Here is a 23,579-nt window from a genome sequence, read left to right on the forward strand (position 1 = left end):
ACCAGAAATGAGTGCTGTCAGGTCCTTCTAAAGATCAAGAGGGAACCCCAGGAGGGCTTTGCATGTCCACCTATGTTCTGTTCCAACACCCATACACGTGGCATACATATGGGCTGAAATTGGTGTTCCAGTGATAGCGTATTTCATCTTGGAAAGAGCCTCCAGCCTGTTTCCATACAGGCTTACCCTGTGTCAGTCCCACTTACCAAATAAGAGAGGGGCAGTTCCTTCACATGGGGTTGTCCTCTGATGTTTGCTTTTTAAATCACTGGCAGTGATGTCCTTGCCGGGAACAAGAACTGAGGGTCCTGGAGTGGGATTTAGTAACTGGAAGCACATTGGAAGGATATGATGGCGCTTGTTCTATTGTGCCAAGTCTCAATCATAAACTATTCAAAAGGCTATTCTGTGACTGGGAGGACACTGAGCTACTGTGCCCCCCCCCCCTTTTTTTGTTGGTGCTGTGCTCATGGTGAAGATCTCAGGTTGGGTCAAAGTGTGGTCCTGGGGTGACAATTATGACCCCAGAGAGCAGCCTGGAAAAGTATGAGGTCAGATCCCCAGGCTCTTTGGAATCAGGGCCTGACATCTGTGCCTTTCAAACTGGCCTTGGGAAGCAGTAGCTCTGTAGATGGTATGTTGGAGCAGGCAGCAAGACAGGGGTCCAGTAATTGTGGCTCTTGGTCCCTCTGTCAGATCTCATACATACTCATGAGCCAGATTTGCTGTCATGCATCACTTGATCTGTGGAATCCTGGTGTGGGGTCCTCATATCCTATAGCTACCTCTTCTTCTCTCATTGGGATCTTCAGTTTCTCCACGGGGCTGACATTGGGATGTCTGCCTGTGTCATAGTGTGGTATGAGCCACTCCCAGAGGACCATGTTCAATCACTACCTTGCACATGTAACTCTGTACAGTATTTTCACAATAAAAAACTTATTAAAAAAAAAAGAACCAAAAAGGTACAGGATACTGTACTTGGAAATCCTGCTGGCTTGCTCAGCAGCTACTCACTACAACCAAGAAGTAGGATGTCTGTCTGTCCACCATGGAATTGATAATCCAGTGTGCTGTCTGTGTATATGATGGGATGTCATGTGACTGTCATTACTGTCTAGGTCCAGAATGTTTAGTCACCTCTAAAGCACCATATTGTCATAAGCAGTCACCTCATCCTTTCTCTAGCCCTTGGCACTTACAACATTGACTTCCTATTTCTGGATGTTTCCTATCAATGGAACTGCACATTATAGGGTCTTTGGTGTCTGACTTTCTGAAATGGTTATTATTTATTTTTGTTAGTCATGGGGCTTGAACTCAGGGCCTGGGTGCTGTCCCTGAGCTCTTCTGCTCAAGGCTAGCGCTCTACCACTTGAGCCACAGTTCCACTTTTAGCTTTTGTCGTTAATTAGAGATAAGAATTTCACAGACAACTGGGGCTGGGAAGGTGGCTCAGTGGTAGAGTGCTTGCCTTGCATGCATGAGGCCCTGGGTTCAGGTCCCACAACTGACAAAAAAAAAAAATTCGCAGACAAGCTGGGCACAGTGGCTCACACCTGTAATCCTAGCTACTCAGGAGGCTGAGATCTGAGGATTGGGGTTCAAAGCCAGCCGCCCGGGCAGGTAAGGCTGTGAGCCTCTTATCTCCAATAAACCACTCAGAAAACCAGAAGTGGCGCTGTGGCTCAAGTGGTAGAGTGCTCGCCTTGAGCTGAAGAGTGCAAGGATAGCACCCAAGCACAAGCCCTACGAACAACAACAAAAAGAATTTCACAGACTTTCTTGCCCACATTGGCTTCAAACTGTGATACTAAGATCTCCTGAGTAGCTAGGATTATAGGTATGAACCATTGGTGCCCGCTTCCCTCCCCCTCCACCCCCCCAATTCTGGGGCTTGAACTCAAGGCCTGGGCACTGTCTCTGAACTAATTTTGCTCAAGGCTAGCACTCTACCACTTGCCACATCACCACTTCCAGCTTTTTCTGTTTATGTGGTACTGAGGAATCAAACCCAGGGCCTCAAGCATGCAAGGCAAGCACTCTGTAAGAGCCGCCTTCCCAGCCCCAGCTTTTTTATTTTTTTGAGACAGAGTCTCACTATGTATTCCAGGTTGGCTTCAAACTTGAGATCCTCCTGCTTTAGCCTCCCAAGTGCTGGGATTATAGACATCACCACTATGCCCTGCTTGAAATGATGAGACTGTTAGACATTTGTGACTTAATTTTTTTCCCTCTTTTTAGGCAAAGTACATCTCTCAGTGCATTGATGAGATCAAGCAAGAGCTGAAACAAGATAACATTGCTGTGAAGGCGAATGCAGTCTGCAAGCTGACATATGTAAGTATCCCTCCGACTGCCTCTCGCTTGTACCCCTGATGTTGCCAGGCTTCTGAACTGTTCCACCATCCGTGCACCCATCACCTGTCCAATATTGACTGCTGCTATTTACCCTGCAGGGCTAACTCAGCCACATGTGATTATCACATGTTTGGTATGGTCAGGGGCACAGGCATGGCTGGCATAGAAGAAGCCCTTTCTTTAGCCTCCACTCCTCTCAGGATGTGCCAGGGAGCCTGGTGGGTGGCACAGATCTGGGGTCCCATTCTAGTTGTGAGTGTGGGTCACCATGTGAGCTGTAGGTCAACAAATACCTGACTTCCCGTAGAGGTAGGGTAGTGAAGGGCAGTGTTCTAAGAGTCCCCCGTGAAGGTCTTACGTTATTATAGCTATAACAATGAGCCAATTGGCCCATCATTGATAGGAGCATTTTTGGGTGGGGGGGAGGGTGATCGGTCGTGGGGCTTGAACTCTGGGCCTAGGAGCTGTCCTTCAGCTCAAGGCTAGTGCTCTACCGCTTGAGCCACAGCACCACTTCTAGTTTTCTAGAAGTTTATTGGAGATCAGAGTCTCATGGACTTTCTTGCCCTGGTTGGCTTTGAACCCCAATCCTCAGATCTCAGCCTCCTGATAGCTAGGATTACAGGAGTGAGCCACCAGCGCCCATCTGAGCATTTTGTTTATTTGGGGTTATTTGAGGTGAAGTTTTGTTACAGATCCCAGAGTGGCCTTAAACTGGAATCCTCCTGCCTGTGCCTCCCTAAGTGTTGGGATTGCAGGTGTGGACACAACAATCATCATGGTGGGAGAACTTTTAACTACAAATGCCATTATTTTCAGTTACAGATATTTATTGTCTTACAGTGTTCATTGTTTATCTGTCTTTGTAGATTTATTTTTATTTTTTTTAGTTTTTTTTTTTTTTTTGGCTGGTCATGGGGCCTGAACTCTGGGCCCGGGCACTGTCCCTCAGCTCTTCAGATCAAGGCTAGCACTCTACCATTTGAGCCACAGCACCACTTCCAGCTTTTTCTGCTTATGTGGTGCTGAGAAATCGAACCCAGGGCCTCATGCATGCTAGACAAGTGCTCTACCACTGAGCCACCTTCCCAGCCCGATTTATTTTTATTTTTATTTTTTTTTGTCGGTTGTGGGGCTTGGACTCTGGGCTTGGTTGCTGCCTTTGCGCTCTTCAGCTCAAGGCAAGCACTCTACCACTTGAGCCATAGCGCCACTTCCGGTTTTCTAGTGGTTTATGGGAGATAAGAGTCTCACAGCCTTTCCTACCTAGGCTGGCTTTGAACTGCATTCCTCAGATCTCAGCCTCTTGAGAAGCTAGGATTACGGGCGTGAGCCACTGGTGCCCGGCATCCTTGTAGATTTTAAAAGCTTTTTCTTTAATTTGTAAGGCTGGCGTGAGCCACTGGTGCCCGGCGTCCTTGTAGATTTTAAAAGCTTTTTCTTTAATGTGTAAGGCTGGAGGTGAACCTAGGGCCTTGTACATGCTCACTGAGCTACATCCTAACCTTCATTTATTTTCTTTTTCTTTCTTTCTTTTTTTTTTTTTTTTTGCCAGTCCTGGGACTTAAACTCAGGACCTGGGCATTGTTCCTGAGCTTCTGTTTGCTCAAGACTAGCATTCTACCACTTGAGCCAGTATCACTTCTGGCTTTTTCTGTTTATGTGGTACTGAAGAATCAAACCCAGGGCTTCAAGCATGCTAGGCAAGCACTCTACCACTAAGCCACATTCTCAGCCCTGTCAGAGTCATTTCTCAGGAAAAGAAATGAAAAGTCCCAGGTTGTGTCTCTGGTGATATTTGTGTGTTAAGACTGTGCATGGAGTTTGTCTTCCCTGTGCTTGGAGCAAATGTTCCATGTTACGGCTTAAACCTTTTGTCTCGCTTTGGCTTGTGAGTAAAAGTCACCGTGCCTCCCTTTTTAACAGTTACAAATGTTAGGGTACGACATCAGCTGGGCTGCCTTCAACATCATCGAGGTGATGAGCGCCTCCAAATTCACATTCAAGGTGAGGCTGGGGACAATGAGGGACTGTGGGTGCTGGGGTATGAGATCCCTTGGGGGGAGAGGAGGGATCCCTCTATACTGAGCATCCCTGAAGGTCTCTCTGTGGTCAGAGGCACCACTGTGCAGGGTAATGGGGGCTCACCCTTCTAGATAGTGTCCTTCATCCTTCCTGCTAATGGCTAGGGTATGTGATATATTATTACCATCCTTTCTGAGGGGGAATAATATCAGCATACTGAGCCCCATTCTAGCCACCACTTCTTAGATGGTGAGCCCATATCCAAGATGAATTTACCTGCTTTTAAACACACTCAGATGGAGTGGTTCAGTGTCCTGAGCATCAAAAATCAAACTTTATATTTTTGAAGTAGTGGTAATTCTGGGGCTTGAACTCAGGGCCTGGGTGCTATCCCTTAGCTTTGTTGTTCAAGGCTGGTCTTCTACCACTTGAGCCATAGCTCTATTGCTTTATTTTTTTATTTTTTTATTGTGAAAATACTGTATAGAGGGGTTACAATTACATGGGCAAGATAATGAGTGCATTTCTTATCAAGCATTGTAGCCTCCTCCTTTGTTTCCCCTTCCCATCCTCCCCTCTATTGCTTTTTTGGTGGTTAATTGGAGATTAAAGTCTCATGAATTGTGTGTGTTTGTGTGTGTGTGTGTGTGTGTGCGCGCATTAAAGTCTCATGAATTGTGTGTGTGTGTTTGTGCGCGGGCGCGTGCGCGCACATGCATGTGCCACTTATGGGGCTTGAACTCTGAGCCTGGGCACTGTTCCTGAGCTTTTGTTCAAGGCTAGTGCGTAACCACTTGAGCCACAGCTTTTTCTGATGGTTAATTAGAAATGAGGCTCTCATGGACTTGTTTTTCTGCTTGGGCTAGCTTTGAACCTCAATCTTCAAATGTCAGCTTCCTGAGTAGCTAATAGCTAGAATTATAGTTGTGAGCCTCCTCCTAACACTTGGGCCAAACTTTTTATGATTTTTGATTTTTGTTCAGGTCCTGGGGCTTGAACTTGGAGCCTTGGCACTATCTCTGAGCTTTTTGTTCAATGCACTTTTTGCTCACTATACCACGTAAGCTACTTCTCTACTTCTAGCATTTTTGTGGTAAAGTGGAAATAAGAGTCTCACAGACTTTCCTCTCCATGCTGGCTTCAAGCCATGATCCTTAACCAATGTGTTCAGCACACTTAGTTTGTTTTCTGTTTTTGGTTGTTTGTGGGGGCTTTTTGTGTTTTTGTTTTTGTTTTTTTTTTGCTGGTTGTGGAGCTTGAACTCTGGGCCTGGGCAATGTCCTGAGCTCTTTAGCTCAAGGCTAGCACTCTATCACTTGAGTCATAGCACCCACTTCCAGCTTTTTCTGTGTATGTGGTGCTTAGGAATCGAACCCAGGGCCTCATGCATGCAAGGCAAGCACTCTACCCTTGAGCCACGTTCCAAGCCCCTGTTGTTTTGTTTTTAATCTCTGACTTCTGAGTACCTGGATAACAGGTATGTCTTTTTTTTTGGGGGGGGGGACTAGGGTCTCAGTAAATTGCCCAGGCTGGCTTTGAACTTTATTTACTTATTTATTTATTTTTGCCAGTCCTTAGGCTTGAACTCTGGGCCTGGGCACTGTCCCCACTCTACCACTTGAGCCACAGTGCTGCCACTTCTGGCTTCATGCATGCTAGGCAAGCACTTTACCATTAAGCCACATTTTCAATCCAATTTGAACTTTTTCTTTTTTTTTTTGGTCGGCTGTGGGGCTTGAACTCTGGGCCTGGGCACTGTCCTTCAGCTCTTCAGCTCAAGGCGAGTGCTCTACCACTTGAGCTACAGCGCCACTTCTGGTTTTCTGGTGGTTTATTGGAGATAGGAGTCTCACGGTCTCTCCTGCCCGGGCTGGCTTTGATTTTTTTTTTTTTTTTTTTTGTCGGTCGTGGGGCTTGAACTCTGGGCCTAGGTGCTGTCCCTCAGCTCTTCAGCTCAAGGCGAGCGCTCTACCACTTGAGCTACAGCGCCACTTCCCCGGGCTGGCTTTGAACCGCGATCCTCAGATCTCAGCCTCCTGAGTAGCTAGGATTACAGCCACCAGCGCCCGGCTCCCAATTTGAACTTTTGATTCTCTTGTGCCAGTCTCCTTTAGCAACCCAAATTATAAGTATGTCCTACCATGTCTGGCTTAGACTTTCTTTTATCTTCCTTTCTTTCTATTCTGTGCTGATACCAGGGCTTGAACCTTTCTTGCTTACAGCTGGCACTCTGCCATGTGAGCCATGCCTCCAGTCCAGCTTTTTGTTGGTTCATTGGAGATGGAGTCTTGTAGGTTTTTCTGCCTGAGCTGGCTTCAAACCTTGATCCTTAGATCTCAGCCTCCTGAATAGCTTGATTTATAGTTGTGATCCACCAGCACCCAGCTATTATTTTCTTTTCAAGTGTAACAAGCTTGTCTTTTTTTTTTTTTTTTTGGTGGGGCTTGAAATCAGGGCCTGGGTACTATCCCTGAGATTCTTTGTGCTCAAGGCTCTAGCGTTCTACCACTTGAGCCACAATACCACTTCTGGTTTTTGAGTGGTTAATTGGAGATCAAGAGTCTCATGAAGACTTTTCTGCCCAGGCTGGCTTCAAACCACAGTCCTCATATCTTAAGCCTCCTGAGTAGCAAGGATGACAGGCATGAGCCACTGGCACCTGCCTGTAAGCTTGTTTTTTTGTTTGTTTTTTTGGGTCTGGTCGTGGGGCCTGAACTCTGGGTCTGGGTGCTGTCCCTTAGCTCTTCAGCTCAAGGCTAGCGCTCTACCACTTGAGCCACAGCGCCACTTCTGGCTTTTTTCTTTTTCTTTTTTCTTTTTTTTTTGGGGGGGGGGGGGTCCGGTCGTGCCGCCTGAACTCTGGGCCTGGGCACTGTCCCTCAGCTCTTCAGCTCAAGGCTAGCACTCTACCACTTGAGCCACAGCGCCACTTCCGGCTTTTTTTCTTTTTGCTTATGTGGTGCTGAGGAATCGAACCCAGGGCCTCATGCATGCAAGGCAAGCGCTCTACCACTGAGCCATCTTCCCAGCCCCTGTAAGCTTGTTTTATGCCAGTAAATTTCTCAAAAATGACCTTGTATACATGGATGGTCTTTCATATATTTTCTTAGTGCAGGTGGCCAACGCTGACCAGTATTTCCTGTCTTAAAGGCTCTTATCTGCATGTCATTATCATGGTCACGTCATGTCTCATTCTACCTTAGGTGATATCCACCAGTGGTATCCACTGAACACTTGTCTTTTTTCTTTTTTCTTCTTTTTTTGGTCAGTCAAGGGGCTTGAACTCGGGGCCTGAGCACTGTACCTGAAGTCTGTTTTTCGGTCAGTTGTGGGGCTTGAACTCAGGACCTGGGCACACACTGTCCCTGAGCTCTTTGCTCAAGGCTGGCGCTCTACCATTTTGAGCCACAGTACCACTTCCATTTTTTGAGTAACTAGTTGGAGATAAGAGTCTTATGGGGACTTTTCTGACTGGGCTGGCTTCGAATCATAGTCTTCAGGTCTCAGTCTCCTAAGTAGTTAGGGTTACAGACATGAACCACCATCTCCTGACCTATCCCTGAGCTCTTTTGCTCAAGACTAGCACTCTACCACTTTGAGCCTCAACTCCACTTTTGGCTTACTGGAGGTTAATTGGAGATAAGAGTCTCATGGACTTTCTTGCCAGGACTGACTTTGAACCACAATCCTCAGATCTCAGCCTCCTGAGTAGCTAGAATTATAGCCACCTGGCTTGCTTGCTTCCTTTCTTTGTTTCTTTCCTTGTTTGTTTGTTTCTTTCTTTCTTTCTGTCTCTGTCTCCCTCTCCCTTCCCTTCCCTCTTCCCTCCTTCCTTCCCTCCCTCCCTTCCCCCTCTCTCTTTCTCTCTCCTTCCTCCCTCCCCCCCCCCTCTCTCTTTCTTCCTTCCTTCCTTTCTTTCTTTCTTCCCTCCCTACCCCCCACTCCTGGGGCTTGAACTCAGGGCCTAGGCACTGTCCTTGAGCTTCTTTTTTGCTAAAGGCTAGCACTCTACCACTTGAGCCACAGTGCCACTTCCAGCTTTTTTTGTTTATGTGGTACTGAAGATTCTAACCCAGGGCTTCATGCATGCTGTGCAAACACTCTACCACTAAGCCATATTCTCAGCTTTCTTTTTTTTAGTTAACATATATCAGTTGTACATATTATTAGAGATCAGTGTAATATTTGTAAGCATTCATATTGCAAGCACTGATGGAATCTAGTCTCTCTCTTCTTACCGGTCATGATGCAGAAATTAAATACTATCGCTGTCAAGTAGGGCAGCTGCCTATACACAAGTATCTTAGAACTTGGTATGCATTTCTTTTTTCTTTTTTTTTTGTTGGTCCTGGGGTCTGAACTCTGGGCCTGGGTGCGCTGTCCTTAGCTCTTCAGCTCAAGGCTAGTACTCTACCAATTGAGTCACAATGCCACTTCTGGCTTTTTCTGATTATGTGGTGCTGAGGAATCAAACCCAGGGCCTCATGCATGCAAGGCAAGCACTCTAGCACTGAGCCACCTTCCCATCCCAGCTCTGCCACTTTTGACTCACAGCTCCACTTAAGCTTTTTTGAGTGGTTAATTGGAGGTAAGAGACTTATGGGGCTGGGAATGTGGCTTAGTGGTAGAGTGCTTGCCTAGCATGCATGAAGCCTTGGGTTCAATTCCTCAGTACCACATAAACAAATGGCCAGAAGTGTTGCTATGTCTCAAGTGGTAGAGTGTTAGCCTTGAACAGAAAAAGCTCAGGGACAGTTCCCAGGCCCTGAGTTCTAGCCCCAGGACTGGCTCCTCAAAAAAGAGTCTCATGGGACTTTTCTGCCCCGGCTGGCTTCGAACACCAATCCTCAGATCTCAGCCTCCTGAGTAGCTAGGGTTGTGAGCCACCAGTGCCTGGCTTGGGCCTGGCCTCTTCTGACGCAGCATCTGTTGGCTCCACAGCGAATCGGCTACCTTGCAGCCTCCCAGTGCTTTCATGAAGGCACCGATGTCATCATGCTGACCACAAATCAGATCCGAAAGGTAGGTACCCCCAAAAACCTGCGCCCTGGGGTGTCTGACCCCCAGGGATGATCTTCTTGTCACTCCTGTAACATGGAGAAAACCTGAGAGCCTGTGGTTTGCTTAGCAAACTGATAGGGGTTCCCTGGAGCTGTTGTCTTCTCAGCAGTCATGATGACGTGGTTCTTAGTAGGGCCAGTCTTTTGTGCTCTGTGGGTTTGTGAGGCTGACGTCTTGTTAACACAGCATCCTTCTCAGCTTGCTCTTCTTATTTCCTCTACCTGGTGCTTGTAGACTGGCTGTGACTGCTCCAGGTGTCCTCATTGGGGCTGTCCCCATTCTCCTCTTGTGGTAATATTTGCCCTGCTAGAGTTGCATTCTCTTCCCTGCTACAATTGCTTTCTGCCCCTGTTGTTTTTTCTTAACCTTTTGAAATGGTTTTTGAGACCATAGAATAAATGTTTCCCCTTTGGCCTGCTATGTTGAGCATGTTTTCTTTCCCCCCCTCATGATGGAATCAGTCATCACGAAGTGTCAGAGCATCAGAAGCCCACTTTTGCAGTGGGCAGCTGACCTCTTTTTATTTCATAAAGGCCATAGCCCTGTGCTCACAAATCATGGGGAAAAGGGCCTAGGCTGGGGGATTTGGGGGCATGCTGTAGAGAAGGGGTGTGTGGTGCCATTCTGAGCCACAGTGGTCTGGCAGGGTTCATGGTGCTGGTGAAGCTGGCTCTCAGCTGGTGGTTTAGGGTAAGACTGCAGGACTGCATCCTGCCAGAGCCACATGCCAGATTTGATGCCTATAGAATCAGGTGCTCAGTTGTAGGTGTGGGGCTCTAACGAGGCTCAGCCAAGTGTATCCCTGCCCACCACTCTGTAGACTCAGACCACCACCCTACCAGGAAGTCTGCTTAAACTCAGTTGTGACTGAGGTGCTCCAGACCCTTGCAGCTTCCTTCATGGCAGAGTATACAAAGTGTCAACTTCACCAAGAAAGATTTGGAGATTTACCACTTTCCCTGTGCCATTTCCACCTTTGCCTTTTGCCACCCTGCCTTAGAGAAATTCCTGTCATCACAGGTCCACAACCCACAGTAGTCCCTGTGTCCATTTACTTATTTTTATTTTGAGATGGGGATCTTGGCATGTAACACAGGCTGGCCTGGAGCTTGCCTTGGACCTCACCATCTTCCAGCCTGCGCTCTCCAGGTTCTGGTGTGCATCACTCCATGTAGCCCTGTGCAGATTTAAATAAAGCTGGAGATATTTGGGCACAAGTTGATCACTTCAGAAAGGCTGTCTAACTGGGCACTGGTGGCTCATGCCTGTAATCCTTGCTACTCAGGAAGCTGAGATTTGAGGAGTGCAGTTGAAAGCCAGCCCGGGCAGCAAAGTCCATAAGACTTATCTGTAATTAACCACCAGAAAACCAGAAGTGGAGATACAGCTTAAAGTAGTAGAGCACCAGCCCTGAGCAAAAAGAACTTAGGGACAGCACTCAAGCCCTGAGTTCAAGCCCCATGACCAACCAAAAAAAAGAGAAGACGAAGAAAGAGAGTTTGTTCAAGGACCAAGCAAATAAGTAGTTGCCCACACAACAAGAAAAGTCCTTTGCTATACACAGGTGGTTAGTAAGGGCTGGGGTTCAAGGTGATGGGAAGAGGATCAGTGGAGGCTGCCCTCTTCTCATCTCTCAGTTTATCTCCTGTTGGGCTGAATAAGCTTAGCCTTATGTGAAGCTTCCCAGTATTTGGAAAGTAGGCAGAGTATTTGTTCCTGATTGTCAAAGGGAAAAAAGCCCCAATGGAAGTAAGAGTCCCTGGATCCCATCTTATAGGGCTCCTTGCGTCCCTCATCTGTATGGACGCACACGGCTATGTAGGGGTAGGCAGTCCTTGCCCAAAACTCTTGAGCCAGCATCTCTGTCAGGAAGGAACCCAGAGACTAGTTGGCTTTTTTTTTTTTGTCAGTCATGGAGCTTGAACTCTGGGCCTGGGCACTGTCCCTGTGCTCTTCAGCTCAAGGTGAGCACTCTAGTGCTTGAGCCACAGTGCCACTTCTGGTTTTCTGGTGATGTATTGGAGATAAGAGTCTCATGGAGTTTCCTGTCCAGGCTGGCTTTGAACCATGATCCTCAGATCTCAGCCTCCTGAGCAGCTAGAATTACAGGCGTGAGCCACCTGCGCCCGGCTGACTAGTTGGCTTTAATGTAGAGTTTTCTGGTTCTCCACCTCAGACCTCACTTGTCCCTAGCTCTTATAGAAATGGCTATGAATCATTTTGCCTTGGTAACAAGGACCCAGAACACCGTGTGTAATAGATAGCCTGAGGGCACCTCTCTAACCTTTCTCCTTTCCTCTTACAGGACTTGAGCAGCCCCAGCCAGTATGACACTGGAGTTGCACTGACTGGTCTGTCCTGTTTTGTTACCCCAGATCTTGCTAGAGACCTGGCAAATGACATCATGACGCTGGTGAGTTTGCTAGTGGGCCCCCCACTGCTTTATCTTTGCCCCACAGATCGATGCCTGAAACCAGGGTTAAAATGTTACAGCAAGTAAGTATAGGAAGTGAGACTGCCAGTGTGGGTCTTTTCTGCCTGGGCTGGCTGTTGGTGTGGGACTTTTCTACCTGGGCTGGCTTTGAACTGTGACCCTCAGATCTCAGCATCTTAACTAGCTAGGATTACAGGCTTGCCACCAGTATCCAGTCCTCCCTCCATTGCTAAAATACTTTCCACAGGTTTCATTGTTATGTTCTATTTTCTTTTTCTTCTTCTTTTTTTGCCAGTCCTGGGGCTTGAACTCAGGGCCTGGGCACTGTCTCTGAGCTTCTTTTGCTCAAGGCTAGCACTCTACCACTTGAGCCACAGCACCATTTCTGGCTTTTTCTGTTTATGTGGTACTGAGGAATCGAACCCAGGGCTTCATGCATGGTAGGCAAGAACTCTACCACTAAGCCACATTCCCAGCTCTCTAGTCTATGTTCTGTTTTCTCCCTTTCTCACTTCTTCCCTAACTTCCCTTCCTCTCCCTCACCTCTACCTCCTGCTCTCCTTCCCCCTCTCTATCAGGATGTAAATTAAGGGCCTCACACTTTCTGGGTTGGTGCTCTACCACTAGAGCCACATCTCCACACTGGCTTTTGTTGGTGAATCTCACAGGAACTTTTCTGTCTAGGCTGGCTTCAAACTGTAGTCCTCAGATCTCAGCTTCCTGAGCAGCTAGGATTGTAGGTATGATCTGTTGAATCCCAGCTTTACTTATTTATTTTGCCTATCCTAGGGCTTGAACTCATTACTGGGCCCTATCTATGAGCCCCTCTGTGCTCAAGGCTAATGCTCTACCACTTGAGCCACAGGGCTACTTCCAGCTTTTTATGTTTATGTGGTGCTGAGTGGTAGAGTGCTTGCTAGGCAAGTACTCTACCACTAAGCCACATTGCCAGCCCCTCTTTTATTTACATTTATTTATTTATTTATTTTTGTTGGTCATGGGTCTTGAACTCTGGGCCTGGGAGCTGTCCCTGAGCTCTTCAGCTTAAGGTGAGCGCTCTACCTCTTGAGCCACAGTGCCACTTCTAGTTTTCTGGTGGTTAATTGGAGATAAGAGTCTCACAGACTTTCCTGCCCGGGCTGGCTTTGAACAGCAATCCTCAGATCTCAGCTTCATGAGTAGGTAGGATTACAGGCCTGAGCCACTGGTGCTGGCTTTGAACCTTGATCCTCCAGATTTCAGTCTCTTTGAATCACTATTATTATAAGAATTAGTGATCAGCTCATTGTTTTATTTTACATTATTCCAGATCATTACTGTATTTTCATGTATGTAAATACTTTAACTATATTCCACAGCATTACTGAGACAGGAAGGCAGGAGGGAGGCTATTCTTGGCCACTAGAAGATGGCTAGGACACAGAGAGGCAGGGTCAGTGCTAGTCTGTGGTCTTGGGGCTGGCAGGCAGCATGTGGGGGGTGGCAGGCAGCACGGGAGGCTGGCTGGTCAAGAGCTTGAGGCTCCTGTAGGTGGAGGAGATGAACTAGGGCCAAGGGAAGTGGGACTAAGGGTGATGTGAGGAGGTGAGCTGAGGCGATATGGGCAGGGCCAGGTGGCAGACCAGGTGTACCATATGGAGAGTCATAAGTGCCTGTACTAATGTCCTCACTCTTTCTGCAGATGTCACACACGAAGCCATACATTAGGAAGAAGGCTGTGCTCATCATGTACAAGGTCTTCCTCAAGTACCCTGAGTCACTGCGCCCTGCCTTCCCCCGGCTGAAGGAGAAGCTAGAGGATCCTGATCCTGGTTAGTGGATAAAGACTTAGGGACTTGACCAGTGTCAAAAGGTTGTCAGGGAGTCCTGTGGTCAGGGACGGGTTAGGGCATTGAATATGGAAGTCACTGGAAGTCTCTATTGGAGCATTCTTCTGGCACTCCGTACTGGTAATCAGGAGACATGGCAGATTGACATGAGGCTTTACATGGCCTACTGGCAGGCCAGGGTCCTCCTTAGCCTGGATAACAGCATATGGTCCAGTACAGCCAACCCATGGCAAAGGCAGCAGAGCTCTGAATGCTTCTGTTCCATCGCTTTCCTGCCCCACCTCTGCCACCAGCATGGTGGCTGTGCAGTTCAGGGGCAGTATAGACCTTGAATCGTATGTGGGAGCTTTGCATAGCTGGCAGGTATTTGTAATGTGGCAACTGAGGTGCCATTTTAACATTTTCTTTCACCAAAGTTGTAATCTAGGATTGCAGTGTAGACAGCACCCTCCCAGTGATTGAGTGATACAGGCAGAAGGATTGATTGTCATTCAAAAGTCCTAGATGTGCTGTGCCTCTGGAGTCCCACAGAAAGGTCAAGGAAGGGCATGGAAGGGAGGGCATACATCCTCCTTTGGCCCAAGAGCAAAGCAGTAAGCTGCATGGGCATCATGGTCTCTGTGTAGTCCACATGAGGGTGGCCAATAGAAGCCAAGTAGGCTGTAGCTGGCTGTCTCATAGAGAGAGAAAGTTGCCAGGAAGCAATGGACAGAAGTCTGAGTAGTATACTGGAGGAACTAGGGCAAGTCAAGAACTGAACTGGCTGAAACAGTTGCTGACCTGAGATACCTAAGACTGTCTCTAGAAATGATAGTAAGGTAGCCAGAAATTAGTCACTCTAGAAAATACCTTCTGTTTATACAGTGCCTGTGCCTAAAGCCTGTATGTGACAGCATTGAACACAGCTTGACATAGGCCTGCAGAAGGCAAATTCCTGAGGTCCCTGGTCAGGAAAGAAGATGCTAACCCTAAGTATCATATGATATGGACTCTCTGGAATGTTGGCCAGTTAGAGCAGGAGACTCATCCTGATACCCATTCCCCTTTCCCCTCCCTCTCCTGTCAGATTGATGGCTGGCAGCCTGAGAAGCCATGCTCCTTTCCTTGCCTCTGGAGGAGTAGGTGAGGCGTGAGCCCTCAGTGGAACGTTCCCAGCATATGCTTCTGCTAAGGCTTGCTCCTGAAAAAAGAGCCTCACAGACTTTTCTGCCCACTCTGGCTTTGAACTGTGATCTTCAGATCTCTCTTTTTTGTAGTTGTTTGTTTTGTTTTTGGGTCTGGTCGTGGGCCTGAAATCTGGGCCTGGGTGCTGTCCCTCAGCTCTTCACCTCAAGGCTAGCGCTCTACCACTTGAGCCACAGTGCCACTTCTGGCCTTTTTCTTTTTGGTTATGTGGTGCTGAGGAATCGAACCCAGGACCTCGAGCATGCAAGGCAAGCGCTCTACCCCTGAGCCACCTTCCCAGCCCTCTTTTTTGTTGTTGTTCATATTACTTGAACTGAGGGCCTGGGTGCTATCCTGAGCTCTTTTTGCTCAAGGCTAGCGCTCTACCAGCTCTACCACTTTGAGCCACAGCTTCACTTCTGGTTTGAGTGGTTAATTAGAGATAAGAATCTCACAGGAACTTTTCTGCCCAGGCTGACTTCAAAATATGGTCCTCAGATCTCAGCCTCCTGAGCAGCTAGGATTACAGGTATGAGCTACTGAAGCCCATCCTTTTTTATTTTTAAGATTATATTTTTATAACCTTTATTTATTTATTTTTTTTTGGTCGGTTGTGGTGCTTGAACTCTGGGCCTGGGCGCTGTCCCTCAGCTCTTCAGCTCAAGGCGAGCGCTCTACCACTTGAGCTACAGCACCACTTCCTTTTTATAACTTTTAAATAGTCAACAAATCTGTTTATAAATAAAGTGCATCTTGGCTAATATCCCTTTCATTATCGTTCCCCATCTTCCCTCTCAGTTTTCTTTTTCTGGATGTTTTATTTATTTTTTGGGGGGGGGGGGCGGTCCGGTCGTGGGGCCTGAACGCTGGGCCTAGGCACTGTCCCTCAGCTCTTCAGCTCAAGGCTAGCACTATACCACTTGAGTCACAGCACCACTTCCAGGTTTTTTCTTTTTGCTTATGTAGTGCTGAGGAATCGAACCCAGGGCCTCAGGCATGCAAGGCAAGCACTCTACCACTGAGCCAACTTCCCAGCCCTCATTTATTTATTTTTGTCAGTTGTGGGCTCTGACCTCTGAGCCTGGGCACTGTCCCTCAGCTCTTCAGTTCAAGGCTAGCACTCTACCACTTGAGCCACAGCATCACTTCTGGCTTTTTTTCTGCTTATGTGATGCTGATCAAACCCAGGGCCTCATGCATGCAAGGTGAGCACTCTACTGCTTAGCTACCTTTCCAGCCCCCTCCTTTATTTTTTGACAGTATGGAGACTTGGACTTGGGCTTAGCCTTGTGCTTGTTAAGCAAGTGCTGTACCACGCCACACACTCCAGCCTTTTTTGTTCTACTTATTTTTAGGTAGTGTCTGAATAACAGAAGTGATAGACCCAATCAGTGTACCCAGCTTTTTTTTTTTTTTTCCTTTTCTTTTTTGTCGGTCGTAGGGCTTGAACTCTGGGCTTGGGTGCTATCCTTGCCCTCTTCAGCTTAAGGCGAGCACTCTACCGCTTGAGCCACAATGCCACTTCCAGTTTTCGAGTGGTTTATTGGAGATAAGAGTCTCACGGACTTTTCTGCCCAGGCTGGTTTTGAACCATGATTCTCAGATCTCAGCCTCCTAAGTAGCTGGGATTACAGGCATGAGCCACCAGCACCTGGGTGTACCCAGCTTTTTATTGGTTGAAATAAGGGTTTTTGTTTTGTTTTGTTTTGTTTTTATGCCAGTACTGGGGCTTGAACTCAGAGCCTGGGTACTGCACCTTAGCCTTTTTGCTGAGGGCTGACACTTCCAGTTAAGCCACAACTGTACTTCTAATTTTTTGTTTTGTTTTTTGTCATTGTGGGGCTCGAACTCTGGGCCTGGGCACTGTCCTTGAGCTCTTCAGCTCAAGGGAAGTGCTCTATCACTTGAGCTACAGCGCCACTTCCAGTTTTCTGGTGGTTTATTAGAGATAAGAGTCTCATGGGGTTGGTAATGTGGCTTAGTGCTTAGTGGTAGAGTGCTTGCCTAGCATTCATGAGACCCTGGGTTCGATTCCTCAATACCACATAAGCAGAAAAAGCCAGAAGTGGTGCTGTGGCTCAAGTGGTAGAGTGCTAGACTTGAGCAAAAGAAGCTCGGGGACAGTGCCTAGGCTCTAGTTCAAGCCCCAGGACTGGCAAAAAAAAAAAAAAAGTCTCATGGACTTTCCTCCCTGGGCTGGCTTTGAACTGTGCTCCTCAGATCTTAGCTTCCTGAGTAGCTAGGATTACAGGTATGAGCCACTGGTACCCGACTTACTTTCAGTTGTTTTGCTAGATAATTGGAGATAAGAGTCTTTAGTACTGTCCTTCCCAGACTAGCTTTGAAATATGATCCGCATATCTCAGTCTTCTGAGTAGCTAGGATTACAGATGTTAGCCACTGGGAGAGTTAGCTACTGGGAGATAGAGTCTTGTATATTACACACATACACAACACACACACACGTACAGATGCGCAAGCACGCACACACACAATCTCTACCTTACCCCCACCCTCACTCCACCCCCACCCCCACCCTCCAATATCAAACTAGGATCCTTCTGATACTGGCCTCGCTAGTAGTTAGGATTGTAGGCATGAGCCATGAGCCACTGTCCTGGCTCTCCCTCCCCCCCAACCCCCAATAATCAAATTACTGTAAAAGTTTTACTTTTCAGTGATGATGATGATGATGATAGTGACAGTGACCTTGGCCACTTGATTTAGGTGGTACCTATAAGAACCAATGTTAACTTCTCTTCTTACTGAATGAGCACCATTAAATCTGTTTCCTGAGTTCCATATCACTACATATTGAACTAATCTTGGTTGGAAAATACTTAAAAAAATAAATTATGGGGGCTGGGAAGGTGGCTCAGTGGTAGCATGGGTGAGGCCCTGAGTTCAGTTCTTCAGCATCACATAAGCAGAAAAAGCTGGAAGTGGCGCTGTGCCTCAAGTGCTAAAGTGCTAATCTTGAGCTGAAGAGCTAAGGGACAACGCCCAGGCCCAGAGTTCAGGCCCCACGACCAACCTCCCCCCCCCAAAAAAAAAAAATTCTTTTTTTAAATTATGGACCTGGCATGGTGGTCTACACCTGTAGTCCTAGCTACTGGAGAGATGGAGATCAGGAGGATTGTGGGGCTTATTTATTATTATTTATTTTGTGCTAGTCCTAGAGCTTGAACTCAGGGCCTGGACACTGTCCCTGAGTTTCATTTGCTCAAGTCTAACACTGTACCATTTGAGCTACAGCTCCACTTCAGCTATTTTGGTGAGGTTAGTGTAGGTAAGAGTCTCACAGACTTTCCTGCCTGGGCTGGCTTTGAACTGTGATTCTCATATTTCAGCCTCCTGAGTAGCTGGTATTATAGGTGTGAATCTACAGCGTATGGCTGGCTTTTATTATTACGTGTGTGTGTGTGTGTGTGTGTGTGTGTGTGTGTGTGTGTACGTACGTGTACTTGGCTCGCTTCTTCCTTCCTTCCTTCCTTTCCTTCTTTTCCTTCCTTTCTTTCCTTCCTTCCTTCCTTCCTTTCCTTCTTTTCCTTCCTTCCTTTCTTTCCTTCCTTTCTTTCTTTCCTTTCCTTCCTTCCTTTCCTTCCCTTCCTTCCTTTCCTTCCCTTCCTTCCCTCCTCTTTTCCTTCCTCCCTCCCTCCCTCCCTCCCTTCCTTCCTTCCTTCCTTCCTTCCTTCCTTCCTTCCTTCCTTCCTTCCTTCCTTCCTTCCTCTCCCTCCTTCCTTCCCTCCCTCCCTCCCTCCCTCCCTCTTTCCCCCTCTTTCTTTCTTTCCTGTCGGTTATAGGGCTTGAACTCTGGACCTGAGTAGCTAGGATTACAGGTGTAAGCCACTGGCACTTGGCTAAGTTGGCTTTTTTACTCACAAACTGGGGCTCTATCACTGGAGCCACACTTCTAGCTTTTTGCTGGTTGATTAGAGATCAGTCTTTCAGATTTGTCTACTTAGGCTGGCTTCAAACCTTGACTCTCAGATCTCTAGCTACTGATGTAGCTAGAATTACAGGCAGTGAGCCACCAGCATCCAGCAGGGTTGTGGTTTTTAGACAAGCCTAGACAAAAGTTCATGAGACTTCAGCAGATGCATGATGAGATGCATTTATTATTACTGTAACATGGGAAATGTAAATGGGACCATGTGTATATAGTCTAGGCTAGCCCAGGAAGAAAGCAAAACCATATTTGAAAAATAACAGGCAATGAGGGCTAAGGGTCTGGCTCAAGTGGTAGTAGTGCCTGCCTAGCAATTGGAAGGCCCTGTGTATAAAACCCTAGTACCACAAACACAGTAGGAATTACATTTACCCTAAACAGATGCAGATTTTTTTTCCTTTATGCTCTGAATAGTGTAGTATAACAACTATTTGCCAACCTACCGTATGTGTTGTGTCGTAGCGCATATAAATCATCTAGTGGTAATTTAAAATCTTTGAGAGCTCCACACAATGGTGCAATTACTAGAGTAATTCAGTACCCAGGAGGCTAAAGCAGGAGAATTGAGAGTTCAAGATAGCTTGGGCTACATGAAATAACTCTTGTCTCTAAATAAGTAGGGAGGGAGGGTGATGTACACAGGTTCTGTTCAGTACCACATCATTGTATATAAGGGAGTTGAACACCTGTGCATTTTGGTATGTGGTGGGGAATGATCTTGGAACTAATCCTCTGTGGATCTGGGGGATAACTGTATCTTGTGGGTGATACTTTGAAACTGTAAGTTTGCTTTTTCCTGTTAAATTTAGCAAATGTGAGGCTGGGAAGGTAGCTCAGTGGTAGAGCGCTTGCCTTGCATACATGAGGCCCTGGGTTCAATTCCTCAGCACCACGAAAGCAAAAAGAAAAAAGCCGAAAGTGGCGCTGTGGCTCAAGTGGTAGAGCGCTTGCCTTGAGCTGCAGAGCTGAGGGACAGCACGCAGGCCCAGAGTTCAAGCCCCACGACCGGACCCAAAAAAAAAAAAAATTTAACAAATGTGATGACTGTGGTGATTAGCACTAACTGGATATGAAAGTGGTACTCTTCTGTTCTCTGCTCTATCTCCAATAATAGCTAGGAACCCTTTTCCTTTCCTCATTTCTTCTCTTATTTGAATCACCATGGACTCTAAATATATCTCCATTCTGTGGGCCATGATCTGTATAGTGTTTGTCCCCAACTTGTTAAACATTGGCTGAGGGCCGCCCCTTTGTGTGGGTCCTAAAGAATATTTCCTTTCAATTTTAAATTAAAATTTTTTGTGTGCCAAAACTAAGACTTGAACTCAGGACCTTGTGCCTATTGGTCAGCATTCTTTTTTTTCTTCTCTCTTTTTTCCCCCTCTCTTTTTTCCCCTTTGGTCATGGGCTTGAACTCTGGGCCTTGGCACTGTCCTTCAGCTCTTCAGCTCAACGTTAGCACTCTATCATTTGAGGCACAGCACCATTTCTAGTTTTCTGGTGCTTAATTGGAGATGAGTCTCACTGACTTTGCTGCCCAGGCTGGCTTTGAACTGAGATCCTCAAATCTCAGCCTTCTGAGTAGCTAGGATTATAGGCCTGAGCCACTGGCACCCAGCTTGGTCATCTTTCTTGATGACAGCTTGTGTCAGCTGGTTTTTTACACTTGAGCCATACCTCCAGACTGGCATTTTGCTAGTTAATTGGAGACAGAGTCTCAATGGCTTTTCTGTCCAAATTGGCTTTAAACCACGATCCTCCAGGTCTCAGACTCTCAGCTACTTTCCTGATTGGCTGAAATTAAGGTATGAGATACTGGTGCTCACTTTATTGTATGACATTAGGAAGAATCTATTTCTCACAGTAGCCCTGGTTCCTTTGTTGGTAAATAATATTTGAGACTAGGATCTGAGGTGTTTCAGTATCATCAGTTCTGGGCCACTTGGCAGACAGAGCTAGAAGTATGTGTATGCTTACTTGTAAACAGTTGTGTTAGTTTTTTTTGTTGGTGGTGGTGTTGCCAGTCCTGGGGCTTGAACTCAGGGCCTGGGCACTGTCCCTGAGCTTTTTGCTCAAGGCTAGCACTCTACCACTTGAGCCACAGCACCATTTTCATCATTTTCTGTTTTTTTGTCAACTAGGATACCTAGTATTGATACCTTGCCCCTTGTTTGTGTGGACGTTTGTTTCATTGATGTGGATGTCCCACTCTTGATCTTCAGGGGTCCAGTCAGCAGCTGTCAATGTCATTTGTGAGCTGGCCAGACGCAACCCCAAGAACTACTTGTCCCTAGCTCCACTCTTCTTCAAGCTGATGACATCATCCACTAACAACTGGGTCCTCATCAAAATCATCAAATTGGCAAGTACTACCCTGTGCTGCTACCCTTCCCTGGGAGACATGGTCCTACCTATGTGGTACCTGCTGCAGTCAGTGACTATGCTCTTCCCCCGCTTTTTGGTGGTACTGGGATTTGGCCCGGTCCTTACCCTACTATCCCTGCAGTTCGGTGCCCTGACCCCTCTGGAGCCCAGGCTGGGGAAGAAGCTGATTGAGCCTCTCACCAACCTGATTCACAGGTAGGTTGTTTTTCAATTGCTCAGCCACCTCTGGGCAGTGATGCCTTGGAGATGAAACCCCATCTCCATTTCCTATCCCCTCCCTATCCTTGAGAATGTTACAGAGTCACTGAGCCAGATTCCTACTAAAAGAGAAGGCAATCCCTGTTTAATTTTGACACAGGTACTGAGCAGCACCCTGGGGGCAGAGCTTTTATTCCTTGGAATTCCCCTTCTAAAAGCAGCAGTGAAAAGGAGACTGCTGGCAACATTCATATTGATTGGGCATTTGACAAGAGTTGGGGGAAGCTGTGTCCAGGTGTGAGCAGGTTTGGCTTTAAACAAATTGCCAAATTTGTGGAGAGGCTGCAGCCCTCAGAGAACACTGCCAGGTAGCCCAGGGTCCCAAGACTGTGGCACTGAACTACCACTGGTAGGCATCCACCACTCATGGGCATCTACTACTTGTGGACATTCGTGGGGGGGTGGGGAGGGAGAGAGAGAGGGAGAGAAGGGGGCCTGGGTGCTGTCCCTGAGCTTTTTTACTTAAGGCTGGTGTTCTACCATTTTAAGTCACAGTGCTACTTCCAGCTTTCTGGTGGTTAATTGGAGATGAGTCTCACAGACTTGCCTGCCCAGGCTGGCTTCAAACTGTGATTCTCAGATCTCAGCCTCCTGAGTAGCTATGATTACAGGTGTGAGCCAGCCTGGTGGGCATTCTTGTCCTTCAGCCTTCTTTTGGGGTTCAGTGATTTGGGGTAGTAATCTCAACCCACGAGGATGTCACGGTGGGGCAGGCTCACCCATGCATCTTTCTGGGTCTATTCTAGTTGTCAAAGTCATGGCTGTTATGCTGGCAATGTCCTCCTGTTCTTTTCGAGAAGTTTCAGTCACATGGGGTTCTAGGCTGCTGGAGATGTTGAGGATGTTGAAACGGCTGAGAATTGAGTCCTGGAACCTCTCAGAGTATCTGTCTTTGGTTATTAGAAAGAAGATACTTTTTTTGTCCTTTTTTTTTTTTTTTTTTTGGTCATGGGGCTTGAATTCTGGGCCTGGGCATTGTCCCTCAGCCCTTCAGCTCAAGACAAACACTCTTATCACTTGAGCCACAGCACCACTTCTGGTTTTCTGGTGGTTTATTGGAGATTAGAGTGTCACGGACTTTCTTGCCTGGGCTGGCCTTGAACTGCAATCTTCAGATCTCAGCCTCCTGAGTAGCTAGGATTACAAGTGTGAGCCACCAGTGTCAGACCTTTTTTGTCCTTTGGACAAAGAATGCTGCAAAGTAGCCATGCTGATGCTATGGAGCAAAGGGTAGAAGACCTAGGATAGGTGTCTGGGGATGTAAGCGGAAGTTCAAGAGCCTGTGGACAAGATGTGGGAGGAGCCAGGGTCCTGGCATGGCCCCTTCCACCCAAGGAAAAAGGAAGGCAGGCTGTGCCGTGGAGTGAGAAAGGATGGCAGGCTGATGTCAGATAAGGAGGGTCTATTGTGCTCTCTCTCCCCCAGAAGACAAGTTAGTCTTGGACTCACTATGTGGCCAGGCTTGGAGAGGGGCAACAGTGATGCTTTCTCCATGAGCCTCTAAGAGCATCTGATGCAGCTGTTGGGCTTGGGTCCTCAAATACTGCTTTCCTTCCTTTTTCTAGCACATCTGCTATGTCCCTTCTCTACGAATGTGTAAACACCGTGATTGCAGGTGAGCCCAGACTGACCATAGCTCCTGCCAGGCGGGTGGCTGTGTTAATGAGAGGCCACCAGGCTGGATGATAAGGGTTATGGAGCTGGGGAAGTGAGGAGCTGGGGAAGGGATGGAGCTGTCCAGGCCTTTGTGGCCTCCCCTGGAGTCAGATGGCCCACCCCTCTTCAAACTTCCCATTGCCCCTCATGATATAGCCACAGCCTAATACCATCCTGTGTTTCTTTGCAAATGTAAGAGGTTTCCCATCTACCTGGAGCCAGAGTCCAGCAGCCCAGCACTCTCCTTTTCTGGTGGTTAGCACCCTACTGTTACCAATTTCTTCAGGCCCCTCCCACAGATTGGTTTTCTCTCAGTTGAAGCACAGCTGAGAATTTGTGTGACTTTGCCACTATGTAATTAAGTGTTGGGCCCTGACACACTTGTGGCTTGACTCAGCCCTTGGCCTAAATGATTGAACTTTCTCACCCCCTGGGACCTAATCTGGCAGCATTGGAA

The 23,579-nt window shown here is 47.3% G+C and overlaps 1 protein-coding gene across 2 annotated transcripts in view; it reads left to right on the forward strand.

Moving 5' to 3' along the window:
• Ap3d1 (adaptor related protein complex 3 subunit delta 1) overlaps positions 1–23,579 on the forward strand; it is a 55,908-nt gene that overhangs the window by 10,723 nt on the left and 21,606 nt on the right. For both annotated transcript variants that reach the window (XM_042697040.1, XM_042697041.1), the window contains exons 2-9: positions 2,245–2,340; positions 4,288–4,368; positions 9,328–9,408; positions 11,753–11,860; positions 13,563–13,692; positions 21,046–21,185; positions 21,330–21,403; positions 23,032–23,081. In XM_042697040.1, the coding sequence (XP_042552974.1) occupies positions 2,245–2,340; positions 4,288–4,368; positions 9,328–9,408; positions 11,753–11,860; positions 13,563–13,692; positions 21,046–21,185; positions 21,330–21,403; positions 23,032–23,081 (760 nt within the window). The remainder of the gene's footprint in view (positions 1–2,244; positions 2,341–4,287; positions 4,369–9,327; positions 9,409–11,752; positions 11,861–13,562; positions 13,693–21,045; positions 21,186–21,329; positions 21,404–23,031; positions 23,082–23,579) is intronic.

The sequence above is a fragment of the Dipodomys spectabilis genome, unplaced genomic scaffold (assembly GCF_019054845.1).
Source record: "Dipodomys spectabilis isolate Male_0828 unplaced genomic scaffold, ASM1905484v1 ptg000215l, whole genome shotgun sequence".
Lineage (NCBI taxonomy): Eukaryota > Metazoa > Chordata > Mammalia > Rodentia > Heteromyidae > Dipodomys > Dipodomys spectabilis.